General features: G+C 34.7%; 1 protein-coding gene across 2 annotated transcripts in view; it reads left to right on the forward strand.

The window, feature by feature from the left end:
- Positions 1-23,913, forward strand: part of TBC1D5 (TBC1 domain family member 5) — a 538,038-nt gene that overhangs the window by 402,198 nt on the left and 111,927 nt on the right. For both annotated transcript variants that reach the window (XM_045538232.1, XM_045538239.1), the window contains exons 15-16: positions 5,119-5,261; positions 14,801-14,907. In XM_045538232.1, coding sequence (XP_045394188.1) covers positions 5,119-5,261; positions 14,801-14,907 — 250 coding nt within the window. The remainder of the gene's footprint in view (positions 1-5,118; positions 5,262-14,800; positions 14,908-23,913) is intronic.

Genomic DNA, 23,913 nt, shown 5'->3' on the forward strand with positions numbered 1-23,913 from the left:
ATCTTTGCGTAAGGCATGCAGATCCCAAAACTTTTAACACATTAACTGCTGTGTGAGTTGTATTTAACTCACACTAGCTTTGAGCCCAGGGCCTTGTGAAGCATATGTAACTCACAGGTCTCTTCACCTTGGGAGCTGTGAGAACTATTTTTCAGGTTCCATATAACTCACACACAGAAAACAATAAGAAATAACAAATTTTTTATTAAATTAGAAAGGTTCGTTTTGTTTTCGAAGTTTTTATTCTCTTTTCGTAATAAAACACTGTGGCCCCAAGGAAAAACATTTTTTTCCGTAGTATGGCAGTCAATGTGTTAAGGCAACTTAATTGAAATAGTTGACTAGATAAAAAATTTTCTAGACAGGTTGAGCATCTTCCAATAATGTAGTCTTCAGTGCCCTTCGAAGACTAAAAAGTGTGAAATTGGAACAAAATTATTTATTTTGGCTTTGTTCTCTAAAAAAGTTAGAATTAAGGATAAGATTGCCTCAGGACCCTAATTATAATAACTGCAATGTTTAGTTGTAAATTTTAAGATTCTTTTCACAGATTTAATACAAAGGAAAACTCAGGTTAAATGAATTTCAAAAGAACTAAGTAAAAAGAAACCCAGTATAAGAAGAGCCTAAACTCAGTCAAAGAGGTACCCACCACAGAGGTAAATGTTTCTGGCTTGCTTTTGTTCTGCGCTCGTAGCTCCCTGCACCTCGAACTCCTGGCCTGAAGCAATTCTCTCACCCTCCCAAAGTGCTGGGATTACAGATGTGAGCCATCGCACCTGGCCTTGCTTTTGTTTTTCTCTGATAGTAGTACAGAATTTGGATTCTGTGTTTTCTCCATACTAGGCATAGAAAATTAATTATTAGCTTTGAAAAATACAGGTGAACAGAAAGCAAAACACAAAATTAATATCATTGAACAAAAATCTAACATTGTTCTTTTTGTGTTCCAGAATGCTTACCCAGTGCTATCATTTTGTGATCACAGGTTACTAGAGATGACGTTGTAATGTTTGTTAAATTAAATTAAATATAGCTTTTCTACATTAGTTATTCTTATATGGCTACTATATCTGTATCTTACTAAAAGGTCATTAAAGGAAAAGAAAAAAGAAAATGAAGATCTAGGATTTAATTTTCTTTATCCATATATAACCCACCACAGCCATGTTGGATTAAAGCTGTGTTTATTTAAACCTTAGTCAAATTGGTCATTTTCATAAACTGAATGGTAAAAATGAATTTCCCTTGGTGTTTCCATGGGTCATTCACCAAGCAATAACACCAACAGTAGTTACTGATCCTCTGGGAATAGCAGGTTAATTTCACAGAAATTTAAAATTGAGAATAGTGGTAAAGTGCAAACATAGAAACTAGTCCTATCTTTGGGTGGTTTATTATTAAATTTAATACCTCAGATAGTCTTTTTGTTTGTGCAGATTTTAATTACTAAGGAGGTCTGGTAAAATATGAATTATTGTATTATCACAAGTGATAAAATGTATACGGTTATGAGAATTGCAGTCTGCAGGTGTAACATACATAAAGGAAGATTAATAGTATCAAGCAATTAAACTGAAACTACCTTTAAGGAGAAAAGGTTTAATGCTACTCTTAAGTGTAACTTAAACTCTCACTAAATATTTTTAACTGCAATAAAAGCATGTTAATTGTAGGAGTGACTGCTTTATAAGACCTCATTTTTTAGAGTAAGTTTTCCTTTCTAAGAATATAAAAGCTTACTGAAATAATTTCTATTAGTAACTCATTCCATAAAGAGCTGAATTTTTCCTTGGCTTTTAAGCTCAATGAAGAAAGCCCAAAATAGCATAGGAAATTTTGTGTGTTGTGAATATATGTATGAACTAAATCCAATTGGGACAAAAATGATTAAATTATTGATAAGGTAATCATTGGTCCCAAAGCATTCTATTAGTCACATGGTTCTTCTTAAATATTTTGAGAATTTGGCCTTAATTTTCTTATAATTGCACATAAAATAGAAGAAATTATATTTTACTTTAATATCCTTGAATGTATAACTTATTATGCCTTATGTAAAAGAAACATGCTAAGCATCTAATAATTTTTTCTTATGTGTTTCTGGGGGTTTTTCTACTTCCCGAATTATTTTTGTCCCACTACTGACAAGATCAATGCCTGTACTTCCAATTTAGCTACACCTTTGCTTCTCGGTATCATGACAGGTGACTTTACAGTTTGGTTAACAGACTTTGAAAAACACATAAAGCAGTTAGAAAAGTGCATAGAGCTCTTTACAAAAACTTTCTAGATGTGCCTCCCACCAACCTCCCTTTGAACTCAAACAGATACAGAATTTAGTCCTTGCTCTGGAATTATTTAGTACTGTACTTGGCATGATAAAACTTCAAGAATGAAGCAATGTAAAACATTTATAAAGTAGCACATCACAGATTGCACATTAAATATAAAAGTACTGAAGACTTGCATTCCATGTAGTTTTAAATATATTAAATATGTGAATAATTTCATGCAGAAAAAAATAAGATAAATTTTATTCATTGTAAATTACTAGATGTTTGCAGTTACGCCTCCTGAAAGTGCTGCAGTGGAGATTGCTGCATGTGTGTATTTTTTTGAAGCTAAGCTAGCACAACCCTAATCAGCAGGACAGTTGTAAGAGAAGTTAGAGCAATACCTCGGCATTTTGCTGTAGAAATAAAAAAGGTATAGAAGTTATTTCTAAGAAATAGGCTACTTTGGGGGGGTTTGGTTCATGTTTTTGGTCCTTGAAGCTGTGATGAAACCAAAGATGTGATTGCTTATAAGTAAATGACAGGAATTTGAGCTGTAAGGAAGGAGGGGAAAGATAGCATTTTATTCTTATCTATAGTTGTATATTAACCTTCACCTGTTCCTTCCAACTGTGTCAATTGAATAGCTATGAGTAACCACAGTCTAAATGTTTTAGTCATTTAAGAATGCAGATATATGTATCAATTAAAAATCCATTGAACAGGTACCCAAAATGGTTTAATTCATGTACTTTTTTGCTTTGCCCATCTCTGGTTCCCTGTCTTTGCAAGACCAGTTAATTCTTTGGAATTACGGATTGCAACCTATTTAATTTAGAGCTACTTTCTTACTTCTAAGAATAGTAAATATTAGCATTTGTAATTTTAGAGAAATAGAAGTGTGTGAAGTTATTTTTTCCTAAGCTACATAAACATAGACATATTAGAAAATAATATATATATTTTGTGTTAGTCACCCCTCATTGTAGCAGTTGAGTGGAAATTGAAAAGGAGATAAAAATTGTAAAAGATATTGTAATTTTTTTTTTTTTTTTTGAGACAGAGTCTCGCTTTGTTGCCCAGGCTAGAGTGAGTGCCGTGGCGTCAGCCCAGCTCACAGCAACCTCAGACTCCTGGGCTTAAGCGATCCTACTACCTCAGCCTCCCGAGTAGCTGGGACCATATGCCACCATGCCCGGCTAATTTTTCTATATAGATTTTTAGTTGGCCAGATAATTTCTTTCTATTTTTAGTAGAGACGGGGTCTCGCTCTTGCTCAGGCTGGTCTCGAATGCCTGACCTCGAGTGATCCACCCACCTCGGCCTCCCAGAGTGCTAGGATTACAGGCGTGAGCAACCGCGCCTGGCCGATATTGTAACATTTTTAAAAAGATAAATGTTACCTAGGCATTTAAATTTTTTTCCTGAAAAATTGAGTCATTGATATAGTTGAAAATACAGTCTAATTCTCCTATTGATTAATTTGGTAATAGGAATAATAGAACTTAAGTATTCAATCACATGGTTCCTAATGAACTGTGATACATATTTGTGATTACACAACTTTGATTCCTCCTTAAATATAATACTCCCTAAGGAAGTATTTGAAGTTTTCTTTTTTTAATTTTTTTTGCCTTACTTAACCCCACAGATGGTTATATTTGGTTTCAACTTTTACAAAGAAATACCATCTTAATTAATTTTTAAAGAATTTCTTCTATTCTGTACTATTGATGGTACTAGAAATTTGGAATTTTTAATTTTTTGCTGTGTGCCAGAATCTCATAGAATTCTAGCTGAAGTTATTAGGAAAAGGCTTATGTAAGGAAATGATAGCACATTATATAAAATTAGAAGTAAATAGATGAAAACATATAAAACCAAATTATTTTTGTTGTCTTACAAAAATTAGATATAAAGAGCTTAGTTAGCAATTATTAAAAGCTTAAAGTGTCACTATTTTTATATAAAATTACATGTACAGACATTGTTTAGTATTCTTAATAGCTGCTTATATCTGCTCTGTGGCATAGATACTCATTTTCCTGGCCGTACAAGTAAGTGTGAAATGCACTTCTAGAAAGAGAGCCTCACTGATGAGGTATATCTAATCTCAAGCTAAAAAATTAAGATGACTACATGTTTCATTTAAAATAACTATCTACACTTGACCAAAAATATAAATATCTACTGGGTTTTTCACACATTTAATTTTAAAATGAATTATTTTAAATAGGAATGAAATGTGAAAATGCAGTTTTTGAAGTTTGTACTATTTGTCATAAACATAAGCAAAGGCCAGTTAACAGCACCAAGAAAGGAACAGTAGAGATCATAAAATTCTTGAAAATTGTATTTTTAACTTGTAACCTTACCTATGAGACAACTACCAGACTCCTACACATTTTCTCTTTACTTTTTGGGGATTTGTGATTTCTATTAAGTTTGAAAGATTTCTACTTTTTTCAAGCCTAGTACTTTTGCTTTATACATTTTTGAATAAAGTTTGCTTATGGCCTAGTTATGGTACTATAAAATTCATTTGAAAGCTTAAAACTTAGATTTTACTGTATTATATTTTTCATATATTATTTGCTCAAAACTTAAATTTTACTGTATTTTTTGGTATTTTATTTATTTTATTTTTATATTTTTCATATTATATTATATTTTTGGTATTTTATTTGCATATTTTGGTATTTCAATGTATAATATTTGCTCACTGTGCTCAGTTAATAAATTGTAAATTTTAAATTTTTTCACAGTTACTTGAGAAAATGATCACTGTTCATATTATTCTCAAAAGTACTATTTTCTGAATTTCTGTTTTGTTTCCTCCCAGACGGTGGGTGCGGCTGCTGTTTGGACGAGAGTTCCCCCTGCAGGATCTTCTGGTGGTCTGGGATGCCTTGTTTGCAGACGGCCTCAGCCTGAGTTTAGTCGATTATATCTTCATAGCCATGTTACTCTACATCCGAGATGCTCGTAAGTGTAAATGACCTTGCCTGCATTTGACTAGGTGGTCCTGATTTTTTAAAATGTTTTCCCTTTCAAATATACTTTATATGTTATTATCTGATTTACATATACCTAAATTTTTATATTAGGTAATATATTGAAATTTCAAAGAAACATACAAAACATCTTGTTAACCGTGTACATATTGGGAGATGTGAGTGATTTTATCCTGAGAGAATTGGAATATTCTTCAGAACCATTTTTCTAAAGACTTTACTCCTGCTTTAATCTTCTCATTACACATATTTGTGAAATGCATATATAAAAGCCAGTATTTCAGATATGTTTAGAGCTCCACCTTCTGACAGGTAGGGAGTATTCAAGGATATTTATCAGGAGATTGGAGCTGTTTTTATCTTAAAATAGTATCAACACCTTGCCATTAACAATTAAATATTATGTTTAAAGGTATTTTAGCTTCTTCCTGGTTATATTTTAGCAAAATGCATTTCTCACCTTGCCTAATAGTAGATGTGTTCCCGTCTCCTCAGATCTACATTCAGGCTATTTGCCATAACCAGAAAGCTAGTGCCTATCTGTTTTGAATAGTCTAATAGTCCTCAGCTTGAAGAAAATATCAGAGCATGTTTTAAATTTCAAAATACCTCAAATTGTTTTCCTTTTCAGAAAAATAATTAAATCTTTACCAAATAACATTTATAAGCCTAAATATAATTAGGAAAGAGTGTGCAAAGTGATATGATTTAATTAGGAAATAGAAAACTATCTTTAAGAGTAAGACTTTGTCAGAAGAACATATACTATTTGGAGTCATTTGTAATCGTGACTGTGAAATTGCTACATTGGTCTCTTTATTTGTTCATTGACTACCACTTGTGCCAGATGCTCTTGTTATGCCCCTGGTAACACTGGTACTTAAAATTTTAGATTATACTTTTTTGATTTCTCCAAAATTACTTAGAATAAATAAGTGACAGGAACACCACATTTTATCCAAAAATTGTGCATTTTATTCTGTGCCTTGAAGGTCAAATAGTTTGAGTTTTGACAGACAAAGTGAAAATTTCTTCCTTCCGAGCTGGAGCTAATAATATAAGAACATGAAAATCATATGAGGGAACATCTGGAAAGTAGAGAAGGATGATTAGGTAGATTTGATAGATACTGGATTTTAGGAGATTCAATACTAATCTCCCTTTTAAAGTTGTATTTTTTAAAAAATGTAGGTAATAAAAAAGAAAAGGAATAAGGAATTTTTTTCCACTCTTTTAGGAAAAAAAAATGCTTTTGTATAATATTTTTACAAAACTTTCCAAATCAAACAACTACTGAAATGTATTCTGATTTTCTGTAATTATAAACAATTATCAATTTGCTCTTTTTTTTTTGGAGACAGAGTCTCACTCTATTGCCTGGGCCAGAGTGCCGTGGCATCAGCCTAGCTCACAGCAACCTCAAACTCCTGGGCTTAAGCAATCCTTCTGTCTCAGCCTCTCTAGTAGCTGGGACTACAGGCATGTGCTACCATGCCCAGCTAATTTTTTCTATATATTTTTAGTTGTCCAGCTAATTTCTTTCTATTTTTAGTAGAGATGGGGGTCTCGCTCTTGCTCAGGCTGGTCTCGAACTCCTGACCTCGAGCTTATCCTGCCGCCTTGGCCTCCCAGAGTGCTAGGATTACAGGTGTGAACCACTGCGCCCAGCCTTGCTCTTTTTTTTTTTGACGTTGGTGCATCACCACTATTCATTTTTTAATTTAATCATCCTGCCTCCTATTGTAATATCTACTTTTAATATTATAAAACATGGCAAATTTTTGGCAGCAGAAGCCCTTATACATTTTTAACCTTCCAATGACCAATTTATAAAATGTGGGAAAATGCAGGAGTAATGAAATTGTTTATGCATTTCAATATTTAGTCTAACTTACTTTAATTTTGTTGATTAAGTCTATCACAGTGGATGGGATCTCCTAAAAATAGGATGAATGTTTATTAGGTATTTAAGGGCCATTGCTCCTGTCCTCAAGAAGCTTGCCAACTAGTAGGGAAGACTGACATAATTAATTTAAACTAACATATCTGGTGCTGTAGTTGAGATGTGGGCAGGTAGTATGAAAACTTAAAAGAGAGCCACTGAGCTCCCCTCTAGGCCAGGTGTGAGAGAACAGAAAAAATTGTGTAGATGTTGGCAAGCCAAGTAAGGGGTATTTGTGATCCAGGCAGAAGGAACAGCATGAACAAAGGCCTTGGAAGTAAGAAGCAACTTGATGAGGGAGTGTGTATGTGTACATTTCTACAACCTATTTGGTATTTGTAGAGTAGAAAAGGAGAGCGAGACTAGCAGGTTATGACATTGAAGAAGTGAACAGGAAGGATCATGATGAAAGTCTTTGTCCTGTAAGGGATAGGGAGCTATTATTCAAAGGTTCAAAGCAGAAGTGTGATAACCTTTAGGTCACTCTAGAAACAATGTGGAAAATGAACTTGAAGGAGACAAGACTGGATCAAGGAAATCAGAGAAGGTTATGACAGTAGTTCAGGGGCAAACAATGGATTAGAGAAGTATTCAGAGCTAAAGTTAGTATGACTTAATGATTAGATACGATGAGGGTGGGAGAAATGGGAAATCCAGAACAATCCCCAGCTAGGAGGCTTGAGCAGTTTATGTTTTAACTTGGATAGAAAATATAAGGATTATCAGGTTTTAGGAATCTAAATGATTAACTGAGTTTTGGCCATGCTGAGTTTGAGATACCTGTAAAGAAATCATGAGGTTTCAAAACCTGATGATTTTGAAAATAAAGCTAAATGTCAATATCAAGGCTACAGATTTAATTTTGCAAATGATTAATAAATATGTGTTAGTTAAAATCATAACAGTGGTTTCCACCTCCTAAGAACAGGGTGGTCATATATTGTGGTTTGTTTTGGATAGTCTTGGTTGACACTTGCTGGCCCAGAATAGTAATTCTTAATTAATACAGCCCTCTTTCACTCTCAAAGATGTCACATTAGGATCATAAGAATTATATGGTCCCCCTACCTAAGATGGGTACATACAGAAAAAGAACATGGGCAAAGGTGGAACTGGAGGAAGAGCTTGTGTTGTAACCCCAAAGGACTGTTCTGTCTGAGCCAAGTGGGGAGAAGAAGGTCAGGAGTACAGAGGTGCCATAACACAAGGCTGGAAAAGTCCACTCAGATTTGGAGCTGTGGAGGGATGGTCACTAGATACCTTTGCCAGAGTAGATTCAAGGGAGTGGTAGAGCAGAAGGTGGATTATGGTAGGTTGAATGAAGAGTGACTGGACAATTAACAATTACAATAGCCCTTTCTTCAACTTTTTGTTGTTTTTTAATGTATGCATAACATTTTCAACTAAAAAGACAATTAAATAAAAAAGAATATGAAGATAGCATGTATAGAGTTATCTTTAAAGAAGATCAGCTGAGTAGGGAAGAACAAAGATGTAGCCAGACGGGGCAGGGCAGGGGCAAGGAGGTTTGGCTGGCTGGCTTTAGAAAGAGACCAGGGTACACTGGAGGCAGGGCAGAGCCGAAGGAGAGGTTTACTTCGCATACCAGTCTGAGTTCCTACTTCAAGAACCAGCACTAGTTAGTTCTATGTTCCATGGGCATGATCTATGAAAAGAAAAAATGTCTTGTTTGTTTTGAAGCCTTTACTTTTTTGTCTCTGCGTCACACCCCCCACTCCCCACCCCCTGTTGCCCAGGAAGAGACAGGATTTTTGTCTGTCTTGGTTTCCCTACTGTACCCCAGCATCTAGAACAGGCCCCAGTTAATAGTAAACCACCAGACAAATATTTTTTGGTTGTAATAATTGAGGAAACAAGAACCCAGAGGCAATAGAAGAAAGTGGGGTCTGGAGTCCTGTGGAAGACTGGCTGTGGAACAGGAAGGAAACACTAGTGCTAACCTGGGAAGAGAACACTAGGCTGGTTTCAGAATTATTAGATCAATTTATAGGTGGAGAAGAGAGAAAATGGAGGAATTTCATGTCTGATAAAGGAGGAAGCAAGGTTATCTGCTGTGAATGAGAATAGGGTTAACGGTTTGGTGGGAATGACTGGGAGACATGGGAAAGATGGCTGACCAAGGACCAGGGCAACCCTGATGGAGCTGTTGAAGATCCTACAGAGAGAAGCAGTGACCATGGTGCCAGACCTCAAGGTTGTGGTTTTTCCCAGCTGTGCTCAGCAGTCTAGGCAAAATAAAAAGGAGATAGATTGTAATCTAGGCTTCAAGTGAGGCCCACCTCTAAATGAACTAGGCAGGTCTGAAGGGAGGCAGGAGGGTGTTGAGTGCATTTTAAGACAGTGATTTAGTATGTGTAAAGGGAAGAATGCCAGGAAAAGACTAGGGAGAAGTCAGAGTATCAAGGGATTGGAGGTAGGGCATGAGAAAGCCAAAAGCATAAAAGGTTGTGGTCCGACAAGAGGACATGAAGTAGTTCTAGATCTGACTACTGTGGTTAAAGTGAGTGCAGGGGAAAGTAAGTCACTTAGAAGATGAAGGGATTGTGTGGAAGCTGGAATCTTTGTTTGGTTCTCCACTTCACCAAGGATCATGATAGGAACAGATGTAGAAAGAAATGTAATGATCCAGGCACCATAGCCTCCAATAAATGCAGAACAGTGATCAAAAAAACAGCTTTTATTCAATCAATCATTTATTCAAAGAATCAACCATTCATCCAGGATTTGCCAGTCACCATGGTACATAAATGATGACAGTGATGAAGGGACATGATAGCAGTATAGATGCATGGCATGAACCTCAAAAGAAGAGGAGTTTTTATGATTTTAGATTCTGTTTAAAGTGTATTAAGTAGCAAGAATAACAATTTTTAAAAATCTTTTTCGAGCCAAAAGAGTGGGCTACTATGAATTTGAGATTGTCTTCATTCCTAAAAGTGAATTTAAAAGTCTCATGCTCTTCTGCACAAAATCTGCTAGAGAAATAAGCGCTTGCTAAAAACTATCCAAATGTTCACAGAAGAGTATATGCGGGTCTTGGGTTTCGAGGGTGGTGGTTGTAGTGAGTGTTGGTGCTCAGAGACAGTTGTTCAAAGGCAACCTGTTAAGGGAAACCCAGAAAAACAAAATCTTACAAGGATCTAAACTACTGGACTAAAGCCACTTTTTATGGAGGACATTACTGTATTTTATACTTGGCTTTCTCCAAGACTGAATAGAATAAAAGTTCTGTTGTTTTTATTTATGTTTTAGTCCTCATTCTTCCCCTCTTGTTTTCTGGTCCATTTGAAATCCCATTTTGTGTGTTGCCAATTTGTACCAGGAAAGTCAAAATAGTAAACATCTTCAAATAGTTGAAGATGCTGCAGGTAGTAATTATGTATTATTTTTTCCTGCATGCAGTAGGCCCTCAACAAATGTTTTCTCAGAGCATGTTGCATTTATTGAATGCCTTCTGTATGCCAGGTGCCTGGCAAGGCACTTGCACACAGATCGGCTTTGTTTTCAGTGAAATACAGTGAATCATGAGAAAGCCTTGAGGTTTCCTTTTTTGTTAGCTCATTATTTTTATTTTATATTTAATCTATGATTACTTGTTTTTATGTCCCATTTTATAGCTAAATATAAGAATTTATGCCTATTTCTAAATATTTGCTATACCTGAACTTATACATATGAGGACTTTTTTCATTGTTTCTTTGAGGCTTCTCTGTGGCTCAAAACAGTTGGTGTTCATAAGCCATGCAGTGTGTCTCCCTTGACTGGTGCACGCAGATGCCTGGGTCGTGACACTCCTGCTAGTAATGCAGGAAAGTATAAAATACAGTAGTAAAGAGGGAGGCTTTCAGTTCACACTGACCTGGGTCAGCACTGCCTCTGCCCTCCAGGAGCTCTGCAGCTTTGCCTATGTTGTTTATCCACTCTGCCCTACCTCAGCCGCAGCAGACAGTTGATAATGCTTTCCTTTGGGGGAATTAGGAGGACTCATGGGATGTGTGTAAAACACATGGAAAGTTTCCAGGCATATAATAAGTGATAGCTATATAGTCTTTTAATTTTAGGGGAATTAAAGGAAGTCTGTATTTAGTTTTGAGATAGTTATGTTTTATTACTTTGAAAAAGTATATCTCAATATGGAATTAAATAATTTGAAAAAAGTATATGTATTTGCAGATGTTACAATTGTAGTTATAGTTAGCTTTGAGTTATATTAATATATGTTGTTGATCTACATTGCTTTAAAATTTCTCAAAACAATTACTTTCTCTGTTTGTCTTTACCACTGTCACTATTTTTTTGTTTTTACTGGGGAAACTAATCCAACTCTCTAAGACCACTCTGCAACAGTGGGCCATTTAAAGGCAGAGACAGAGAAGTCAGCTCAGCTTCATGTGGAGGTAGCTATATTCATCAAGGATGAATTGAGCAGGATAGGGAAACACCACCTAGCACCTGTGCCACCCTTGCAGAAACCCTATAGAGTAAGCATTATTGTCTGTAATTTATAAATGAGAGAAATAAAGTCTCAGTGAAGTTAAGAGCTTACCTAAGTTCACACACAAGTGACTAAGAGGCCAACATTCTAATCTACTTCTAATTTCAAATCCGTTGTTTTCCTGGGTACCACTTACCTTTGTTTTTAACCTTCCCTGAATCAGCTCTTCAGAGTATGGGTTCAGGATTTTGTTATTTTATTTTAAAAGCATAAGCATACTTCATTTCAAATGTAAGTAGATACCAAATCTCAGATTTTTAAAAAATCTTTCACTTTTCCGCGATGTCACTGCCCTGCTCTGACAGAATAAATATTGAAGAAGAAACAATATTATAGATTAGTTTTTCATGTTCAAGAGAAGTTTACTGCAAAGCTCAAAACTAAATCTTATTCTGTCAGATCCCTGTTAGCTTGTTTTTAAACCAGCTTGTATAAATTGGGCACCTACTCTAAATTGGGCATAGTTATTCAAAAGAGGATTTAATACTTAGCATATGTAATTACAAACTAAGGATATTCTAAAAGCACAGATTTTCATTAGTAAATGAGAGATAGCATTACCTGAAGGCAGGGGACTTACATTTATTCCCCATTATATCCCTAGTGCCAGTGCCTACCATTAGTTTCTAGATATGTGGTTCTTAGTAGATGCCCAGGAAATATTCGTTGGATGGATGGATGGATGGAAGATAGAATGGTAGGTCCTTTATTTATTCTGCAAATAGAGTATTAATACATTGTTTGGCTTCCCTTGTGTGTTTTATATTATAGCTTCTGATAGCTTTAAAAGTTCTGTCAAATTATAATAACATAGGATTATTGCTCTGGTCCCTATCCATCTATCTAACTCTATATCTATATCAGGCTATTCTAGAGACTGGATTATGCTGACCTTCAGTATACTTGAAACTAGAGTAGTAATATTAATTAACTTTACTGTTTAAAATTGCATTTACATCCATTATGTCAGTTGATTTTCAGAACGGTGGCCTTTCAAAACAAAGCCTGGCATTAGATAGTCTACAGAACCTGTAGCTAGACTTTTAAGTTTCAAATCCTGATTCTCCACTGCATCACTATGTAACTTGGGCAAGTGACTTAACCTCTCTAAGTATCCGTTTTTGCATCTGTAAAACAGGGATAATAATTTTACGCTTAAAAGATTGTAATAGAAATTAAATGAGATAATATAGATTAAGTTTTTAGCATGTAGCCTGGCTATAGAAAGCCTTCAATAATTCGTTGTTATCTTAGTGGTGGTAGTAGTAATAGCTGCTTGATATTAAACATCTGCCCTTCTCTGCTTTAATTTTCTTCTTTGTTCATCTCTGCATCCTCTCCTAGCATAGGGCCTGTCATGCCTTAGGTGCTCAACAAATAATTATTGGATTGAATGAGGTAGGCCAATAATTTTTTAATCAAAAAGTTGTTTTCCAAATGACTAAACTTAAGCTCACAGAAGTTACCTGGACAGGTTTGGAATAGCTGCTATAAATCAATCATATATAGTAAGTCATTTAATCTTCAGGCAATTTTATGAAAGGTTCAGATGGGATCCCAGGATTCAAACCCACATTTTTGAGTCCTGAGCCTAGAACCCTTTCTACAAATTTCTCCTGCCTCTCTTATACAATATATAAGAATTCTTCCTTGGTCAGTTACTAACACATAATAAATAACTTTTTGAGTTATAAGATGAATTGATTATCCAAATTGTCTTTACTTGTTAGATCTGAAAGCTGTACATGAAAACATTGCACTACTACTTTCAGTATCGTAGCTCTTTTTATTTCTAGAGAAAAAAGGAGAACAGGTAACTGAAGGTAAATATGAAAAGATGGACAAATAAGAGTCTAAACAGATATTGAAAGGGTAGGATAAGTGAGTACTTTACAAATGAAAGCAGATGTATGAAATTACAAGCTGTCAGATCAGCAATGGAAATGAAGATGATAAAGTGGTTCCTTACATAGATTATAATTATTCATTTCGCCCAGTCCTGTCTCCTTTCCCCATAGTGCTCATGGGAGGAGGGGTGGGAAATGATAGCAAGAAACAGGGTCTCCAAAAGCGGGGGGAAAAAAATCTAAGAATCAAGGGTATTTCTAATCACAAATAATTGTTTATTTTGTAATTTGTATTGTTTATTTTGAATCATGGTTGTTTTCCTATGGAATATTTTTTAAGTACCAGATTAATGAAAAAGATTCGGTTACAGCCACAGGAAGTTGTAACTGTAAAGTTCCTTCACAATCAGTGCTATGAAGGCAGTCAGTGTGGCTCACAAAACAAGCATCGTTAATGGGCCCAACTGTGACAGCAGTGGAAGATAGATTATCAAGAAATAAAGTAGTTTACATAGACCTGCCTGAAAAGATGTGTTTAATAATTGCACCCATAATTAGATTGATTTGAAAAAAAATTAAATGAAAGTCTACAGAACACAGACGTATCTATGAAGATTTTGACATTTTTCTTCCAAGAAATACTGCATAGTCTCTCCCTAAATATCTTGTTACCTTTAGAAAAACAAATAATTAGAGGAAATTATATTTTCTTTAATTTTGTATTATATAATATTTATATGTACAAAAGAATAAATGTAACATGTAAGTTGTAAAGCATAATAATCAAGGTAGATATTATTTTAGGAAAAATTTCAACTGGTTCTTTTCCATTAATAAGGTTTTTGTTACTAATTTCTAAGCAGCAAAGCTGGAGACATTTAAACACAGCCTTATAAATGGCAATAAATGTGTATACTTCTGAGAATTTATTTATATTGCAAATGTACACACATATCTGTATCTGAAGTTCTTCCTTCCAACTCCCCCTGAGGATAAGTACTAATATATTATATTTCAGTTAACAGTACAGTGTACTGCTTCAAAGGCCATTTGGTAATGATCCCTTCTCCCTACTTGCTCTTATCAAATCAGTTGAGTTATTGGTTTGCTTTCTTTGACTCTTAAGTTTTTAGTTTTCATATTCTCGGTAATGTAAAATATTTTAAATAGTATTAAATCTTAATTATTTTTTCCCTTTTATTTAGTGATATCTAGTAACTACCAGACCTGTCTCGGCCTTCTGATGCATTACCCACTCATCGGAGATGTACACTCACTGATTCTTAAGGCTCTGTTCCTTAGAGACCCAAAGGTAAGCTTTCCCAGTAGGATATGCACAATTTTAAGTTGGGTGAAAAATTGGCTTCTCTGTGTGAGTCTAAGAATTCCTAATGTGGAATTTGCCTAATGGCAGATAAATTGCCAATTGATAGTATTTGCCTAAAATTGTAGGCCAAAATTCATATACCTCATTGGCCAGCAACTTAGCAGGCAAATTAAGTGGACACTGATGTGAGAAACTAGTGCATATGTGTCTTGTTCCTCAAAAGATTGTTCTGCCCTTCTGCCTTCCTCACAATTCAAGGAAATAAAGTTGAGGAACTACCTCCCTTTATAGGCAAACTTCGTTATCATTTGTACTTCTCACAGGGGATGAGTAGAGCCTTGAGGGCCATAAGGAGATCAAGAAAATAGATCTGTACAAAGGACCAGTTCTGTAAGAATGGATACAATGGAACACTAAATTATTTCATATTATGAATATACACTTCTTATTTGGGAGGTTAAGAGTAATCTAATAAAATAAAGATTTAAACAGACTTTAATGCTGATTTCTCTATTTGAGCGCAGAGCGATTCACCACAATTTTCTTTACACTTCAGAGAAAAAGTGTGCTCTTTTACAACTAATGTTATATTTCTTGAAAATAAGAACATTTAATGATCTAAAAAAATCTGTGAATCCTTGCTACTTTTGAGCCAAACAAAAATATTGGATGAAGAATAAGAGAGAAAGCTTCAAACACGAGTATCAGAATGCCAAGCATTGGATGGTAATCCCAGCCTTTGGCTCTTTGGCAAACCTCCCAACAGTCATGTTGGCAGTTGTCGAACTGTCTCTGAGTCAGTCAGTCTGTCTGTGGGTTCCATTGCCAAAGCTCTGTCTGATCAACTTGGGCCTCCAAGTTTAATGTAAATTTAGATTCGAAAGGATTTCTGTCCTTTCCTTGGTTGTTGACTTTAACCTTTGAGTATATCCTCTATTTATTCTTTGATTGATTTAAAATAATTTACTTCCTTATGCTTATATCCATTTTCTGTAGAAATATGAACTTTTATATCATTTCTGTTATACAAAGCAATTTCATCAAGTATCAGAAATACAATCCATCATTTCTCTGCATATAAGGAAGCATACTTTTTTTCTGGTAAGGCTTAGGAGTCTAATTATGAAAATCTATAAGTTCCATATCAATGTTTTTGTGTACATATATATTTGTAAGTTGTGTGAGTATGTACTTTTTACCCAAAAAAACCCAAGATGATAAAATATCTATAAAAGAATACAGAATGAGCTTGTTGGTCAATGAGGTATGGGTTTTGATCTATAAACTTAAGACAGATTTTTATCAGCTTAGCATTAGGAATATTTAGAGTCATACAGAGTGGAAAAATGGCTAAAATAGCAATTTGAATTTTCTACTTATGTGATTTGTTTGTTTTAATTGAAGGAAGAAATGAATATGTTACCAAAACCTATCAATCTTGGTAATTTTTCTCTAGCTGAATATGACTGATCTTCCTATGAATCACTCACTCATCTAGTTCAGCATTCTTTACACTATGTCCATCATTGTTTATTAATGGAATCTAAATAGTCTTTCATGTTAGTGTGTTTTTAATAGAGTGCTTTTTATTTCAATAAAGTAGTAAACATAATGCATGAGGATAATGAAGCAAATTCTACAAGCATTAAAGAAATGGATTCTTTAAGGTTTAAGAAAAAGAATAATAATGTAAGTATCTAAAAAAGGAATTCCTCACCTTTACATTCAGAGTCTTACTAGGTAAAAATGTGATCAAGATAATGAACCTTAAAGTGGTATTTCTGAGCCATAAAAAAATTGGGCATGATGGGAGAGTCATATTTAAAAGGCTCGTGAGAGTAAGTTCATGGAATGATAATTTATAGGAAAAGAAAAAAAAAAAAAAAAAGCTGTGTAACCACAGGGGGTTTTCAGATGGCTAACCCAGCAAAGTGGTAGTTACAGTTAAGTGTATATGTAGGTGACCTACTGACCCCATTTAATAAATTTCAGACGATAACTAATGTCACTTGATATATGTGCTAATATATGTCCAGTGCCTACAATATAGGCAGTGTAGTGTTCTGCAAGAAGCCTGAATTAGGAGTTGGGATCCTGGGTCAAGCTTTGGCTCTGCCACCATCCATCCGTCTTGCTTTGGAAAAATCATGCTTGCTGAGCCTTGGGCTTTCTTTTGTAACATTCGAAGATTTAATTAAATTGACTCTAATGTCCCGCCCAACCAGAGCATTCTTTGTCTATAAAGAACTGACATCTAATGAACTAACAAGATCCAATCCAGTGCTACAAAAGTACAAGTGAAAAAAAAAATAGCAAGTTGATTTATATTATAGAAATCAACAGGTGGACAGAATTTTCAGTGTTCTTAATGTCAATTATAAAGCCACAAAAGAGGCCATTTATGCTGAGAGGAGAAAAGAAGGAAAGATGATGGTAGTACCCCTACTTATATCCTCTAAAATTCGGACATCAGAGTACTTTAAATGTTTTCTATTAATAGCAACTATGAAACACACTTGATTCAAGTAGATTAGAGTTAGTATATAAACACACACGTCTCAATGAACCAAACTAGTAGGAAGATGATGAGATTTGAGGCATGAGAGGACAGTTTCCCATATCCCAGATGCATGTGACAGTAGTGTTGAATGCTGCTGACAGATGTAATAAAATAAAGATAAGCAAGGAACTCTGAGCTTTAGTAATAAGTTCATTGTCAACCTTCAGAAAACACTTTGTCCTACTATCGTCCCTAAATCCCAGTGGAGATTACTCAGATGAGAATAGATTCTGCACGTAGAGCTTGAGACACCAAGCTCTAATTGTATTATGTCAGAGGTAGGCATTACTGTGGAATGATTTCTCGTTTGAACAGACTGAAATAATGGGCCGGTAAACTACAATAATAATAGCATCATACTTTTTCATAGTTTTCCAAAAACTTTGACACGATTAATTTGATCTTTACAACAACCCTATGAGTCAGGCAGAACCGATTATCTTTCTTCACTCTTTTTCAGTAGAGAGAGGTAAGGTTAGGTGGCTTTCCGAAGATCAAAAAGCTTGTATGTTTCCAAGATAGCTAGATTGGCTTCATGGCACTTGTATCTATTCATTCCCTCCTCAGATTCCTGGCATCCGTTCTACCTTTTCCATGAAACTATGTCTAGGTTCAGATAGGATATGTCCTTCCCTTAGAGTCTCCACGGCACCTAGTATTTAATCTATATGCATATTTATTTTATCAGTTATTACCTCTACTCATTTTTTAGCATTTAGCTTTGTGTGCTGCATGTGCTTGGTATGAAGAAAATAATGGTAGCATTGAATTCTGGTTCAGATGCTATGCCTCTTTCTAATACACCATACAAACTCAGATCTAGGTGGACCTTACTCACCTAGCCTGTTTCTTGAATCCATGTTCACATTCCACAAAGTCACAACAATAGTATATTTTTCAGCTGCCATTTTTATCAAGATGATGAATTAACCCTACAGATTGAACTTAAAGAATATCTAGTTCCTTAATTTTCTGTGTGTCAGAATTATTTGAAAACGTGTTACCACCTTCAAACTCTATGGACTAAAGAAGGCATAGCAAAGAATCTAGTTAATTTACTTCACTTGGGCTCTCAGAATTTCAAAACTGCAAAGAACCTAGATAGTCTAATCCAGTCTCCTCTTTGCATAGATGAGCAAATTGAGAATCAAGGTGAAGCTTGGAAATTTATTCAAGGTCACACAGTTTTTAATGGCAGAGCCAGCTATTGAACTAGGTCTTCAGACCACCATTCCACACAAGAGCTGTAGCTTTTTAGTTTTAAAAATAGAGGAATTCTACTTACATATTTCTCTTAGAAATTCTTCTATTTATAATAGATATTTATTTGCTTTGGTAATAAATGAGACTACCATGTATGTAAGTAGCCCAGTAGCTGTTTGAAATTTTTGAAAGTGTATGCTTTATGAAGAGACTGGATGTCAAATATCAGCACACCTTAAATACAGTTCCTATACTTAGCTCTTCAGACTACAATCCTAATTCTCATTTTCTTGTTTTTATCATATTAGAACTACTTAAGCAGATTTCCAGAAACAATCCACTAAATGAAGTTAGAGGGATAGAAGGAGGACAATCTGAAAAATATGAAGTGATTAAAAAACATTGTTCTAGCTAGTTGTTCAAATTCAAAAAAAAAAATTTTAAAACCCAATTAGAAACAAAAGTCATAGAAAATGTGAACATATTGTGTTCCTTAAATAACCAGATGTTCTCTCCTTCCTGAAGGCAGTAAGGGCTAGGAATAAAGGTTTAAAACTATTGTTTTAAGTTAACTGTGAATTTTGCAAATCTGTTTTTACCCTTTAGCAAATAAAATTCTAATACAGAAACATAAGCAAAGCAATTTTCATTTTTTGGTACTCTTGTATTTGTGTTGTGTGTTGAAGTGTTAACCTTATCACAAAGACTTATTACAAATGAAATACAGTACATGGATTACCATTTTAGATTATGCAATAAGAATTTGACAGCTACCATTTGTTTTGAACACCAGAATATTCAGAAAAAATATACTTCTGGTAAGTTTGCAAGCAACCCTTTTAGCAGTGACTGTTATTGTTTATGGAAGAACATTGCTAGAAATAAGACAATTTAATTTCATAGTAGTTCTTGTACACAGAAACACTATAAAATTATAATGTACAATGCTTGGCCAATTCTGATTTGGCTTTTGTTTGGGGTTATATTAAATTTTGTCTTTTTAAATTAAAAAAAGTATGAATTTCAAATTTTAGATTATATGTAGGTAATTAAATTATTACTCAATTCCAAGAAAACCCCACTGTACATAAAACATTTTTGTCAATGTCAAATAATTTTGGTAAAGTGTCATATATCAAAATTGAAAAGTAGTGAATAGATTCAAACCTACTACCAGTCAGGTGACGTTAGAAAATGTTCCTGTCCAGAAATGCCATTGCAATCCTTTGTAAAGAACCTAAAAACCACACATACTGACTCCTTGAGGGTGCTGTGCTTTATCCATTTATTTACTTTTCATAATGCTTCCATTAGAGGTTCTATTCAGATTTTCTAGTATGTTTCTAATTCAATTTTTTGTTATGATTTCGTGTTACAGAAAGATTGCTTATGTCACTTCTGTCGTCTCTTTATCTTTTTTTCTCCCCCAAACTGGAGCATTTCTTTGAAAACTGCCATTCTTTGAGATTCATTTGTTTTTCTGTTTATTCAGTGACATAAGAAATGCTGATTTCTCTTTGTTTCTGAGCTATGTGACTGATATGTCATTCTTTTTTATCACTAGATCACAACCAATTGGATGTTTATCATAGTTGATATTTAGGTATTAGTGACTAATCAGGTATGTTTTCATATCCAATCAGAAATACAGACTTTTTGACCTAGATTAGCATTATTTCCAAGTGAATTCTCACTATAAAACAAGGATTTGTAAGGAATAATATAAAAATTTTTGTCAAACCAGTATTTGAAATTTACTATTTATTGTTTTCAGACATTTCATAATGTAGAATCATGTGTTTTTTAAAACATATTAAAGGTTTCTTAGGAGCCTTAAATAATTTTGAATTAGTTTTGTAGTATTTTGAATTCATTAGTTTATTTAACCAGTCTTTATTGTGCATCTTCTGTGCACCAGGCACTGTTTAGATCATGGTGATATACTGGTAAATAAAAAGAAGATGTGGCCCTTACCAAAATAAACAAGTAAACAAACCAGAAAGTACTTACAGATTATGAGGTGTTATAAAGAATGCAAATAGGATATCATCATTAAAATAATAAGTGAGAGTAGAATCTGGGCTGAGAGAAGACCTAATTTCACTGGGTTAGTCAAAAGGCCTTCTCTGGGAAATTACTGTTTTAGGTGGGAACTAATGGAGGACAGGTCAGGCAAAGAAAAGTGAGAAGAGCCTCCAGATACGGCAAATGCAAAGGCTCCAAGATTGAAAAGAGCTTCGGCAATTGGTAGAACTGAAAGACCAGTATCGCTGGAGCCGGGACCAGGGAACCTGGTTAGGACTGGTTGATAAGCCAGGGAAGGCTTTTTATTACTTTGTTCTTCCTATGCAGTCTTACATGATGATATAAAGTAAAGTCATTTTTAAGATTACAGTTTGAAATTCCAAAAAGATTACTGAATTCTTGGTGATTCTGTCCAATGAGTAAGACACTCTCTTATAAACTATTCTTGTTCTCAGCCAGAAATTCCAAGAAGTCATCTTAAATGAGTTCCTGACTTAGTAAGCACACCACTGATTCAGATCTCTAGGCTGCCACATGGATCAGGCCAGTAGGTTATTGTTTAAGAAGACTGCGGCCAGGACTCTAAACTCTTTTACTTTGATCTTTTAAGAAACAGTCTTGGCTGCCTTCTATATACTACTATTCTGAGTCAGTTTTGCTTTCATTTATGTCAACATCATGTTCCACTGTGTGGTGACAAGGGAACAAGACCATTCAATTTTCTCACCTACCAAATCGAGAACTTCAGAATGTCAGGAACTAAATCTCCAACAGCACTAACCCAGTGTCTGCCACATGAGGGAAGCTCCGCCTGCTGTGTTTGTTGGGCAAACCACTCCTTTTCTTGAACTGTAGGATGAGGAAACTGGACCATATAATTTCAATGGACCCTTCTGGATCTATTTTAGCACAATTCAATTCAGTTCAACACATACATTTTTTTACTACCTTCTGTGGGCAGAGCACAAGAGGAGTTGTCTATGTGATTAGGGCATGGTATCCTATAGATGTAAAAAACTAATTGTTATGGAAGGTAAAAGGGGTACGAGCATCGCAGAAAAAACAGCCAATTCAGACTTAGATAATCAGAAAGGCCTCTTACAGGAACAAGCATTCCAACTGGACTTTGAAGAATTTTGGGGGGCTGGGGGAGGTGTTATTCCAACTTGAGAAAACAGAGGAAGCAGAGCTCGTTGGGGTTGCTGAAGCAAGTGGCCAGGCTGAGCCTGGTAGTTAGTTCTCTATCCAGAGTCACTCACTGACCCCCTCAGGGACCCAAAGAATGACTGTGTCATCCTCTCAGTACCTCTTGTAGTTGTAAACACTAATTATTAAAAGTCTATGAAACGTTATGGGAGTCTTTATTTGATAGTATTTTATTTTGCATTAATTTATATAATGTTTCAACTTACATGTTACTATTCAACATGTATAAATGTTTTGTGTGCCAGGGAAAAGTCAGTGTCTAAATAATCTCATTCCAATGATTTTTATTAAATTTATCGACTATAAATAGTTGTTCATGGTAATAGTATTTGCTGCAAGTAAGCATATCTTTGTTTAGATCTTTAAAATCACTTTAGAAAAGTTTAGTGATTTTTATTTTGGGCAGCTGGAGAGAGTTGTGAAACTTTGTGGAAATGATTGTTCTACATGCTTTAGAGGAGAGAATTCCTTTACTGAGACACAGCTTAGCTCATTAGAATGGTGATTTATTTTTCCTCAAATAACTGAAGAAGAGACTAAAATCCATGAGTTAATTTTGTTCTGATTAACAGTAAGCAAAGCAAAATCTACAAACTAATCTCCTGCTTTTTATTGAATATCTTAAAAGTTAGGGAACATCTAGTTATTAGGAAGAAATATTTATTTTAGATAGAATACGTAAGCCTTTAAACCTATCGATCCTATGCATGTGTGTTCAGAAAGTCAGTATGAAGCCCAAAATGGAAAAGTATTAAAAAGCATTACAGTGAAATGATTGTGATGTGTCCCTGAGGAATGAACTGGCTCCCCTGCTTTACTGCTGACTTGTTATTTTAACCCCAGGGAAATCATTTAACCTTTTGGTGCCTTAAATTCTGGTTCATTAATTGTTTTTTAAAGGGCGATGGTGTTTGGTAAGGGCTTCTGTAGCCTATAATCTCTAAAAGTCATTTTCAGCTCTAAGTGCTGTGACAATCTAGCTAATTATTTATTTTTCTTATGACATATGAAGTAGTTTATTCAAAAAGAAAAGGCATACTTAGTGTTTGTGTGTCATTTTAAAGTTGTAAAGAAACTAAAAATTACAAACCACAAGTATGACAAAAAGATTGTAAACAAAAATCTGATGGAACAGAAAAAAGCATAATTCTTGTTAATATAAGCAGTTATGGCCACACAAACACTTTATTTGCCCCTTAAGTGTATTTGCTCAGTAAATATATTATTGCTAATTTAAAATTATAAATATATTGATTTTATAGGAAGAAATTCCAATACATTCAAGTAGCAAACTGTGTAACCATAATCAATTAACTTTGTTTTATCTAAGTAAGTACTTCAATGGTGTATCTGCCCCACTCCCAGGAAAAAACACAAAATATTTTATCACGGAGAATCTTAAAGTCTATTTCAACCAATTCAGGCACTTATGTGATCACTGTATTGGCAAATGTAAGTTAGTTTTCCGTACTGCAAGACGTTTTCTACACCTCAGTAGTGACTGGACCACTCAGATGAACCTGAAGTGACCACAGCGTTTGCATGGCCAGCACCTCCAGACAGAGGCCAGTTTGACTCTGTGAAGGAAATTTTGTTCTAGCATTTGGTGTATGAGTATGGTCCTCATATGCTGATAGTGACATTTTTCCAAGTGTCTTAATATTATTTGGACAAGTTCTTTATTTACTTGGTTGTTTTTCCTGATTTTAATGAGCAACTTTATAATTTCATTTTCCCACATTGTTTCTTTCTCCAAAATACTATTTTTATTCATTTAGCCAAAATTACTAAGCTCCTACTATGTACCAATAGCATCTGCAATCTCTCAGAAGTCTTGGTTGAAATATGTAAAGAAGAATGAATAAAATTTGTGGCAGGTGAAAGGAACATCACTTGGCAGATTCCCTGTCCTCCTTTAAGTCTGCAGATCCCTACCACACTGCAGACCTCCCTGCCCCCATCCCCATAATTTACCAATTTGTTATGTGATTTTCTGT

The sequence above is a fragment of the Lemur catta genome, chromosome 1 (assembly GCF_020740605.2).
Source record: "Lemur catta isolate mLemCat1 chromosome 1, mLemCat1.pri, whole genome shotgun sequence".
NCBI lineage: Eukaryota > Metazoa > Chordata > Mammalia > Primates > Lemuridae > Lemur > Lemur catta.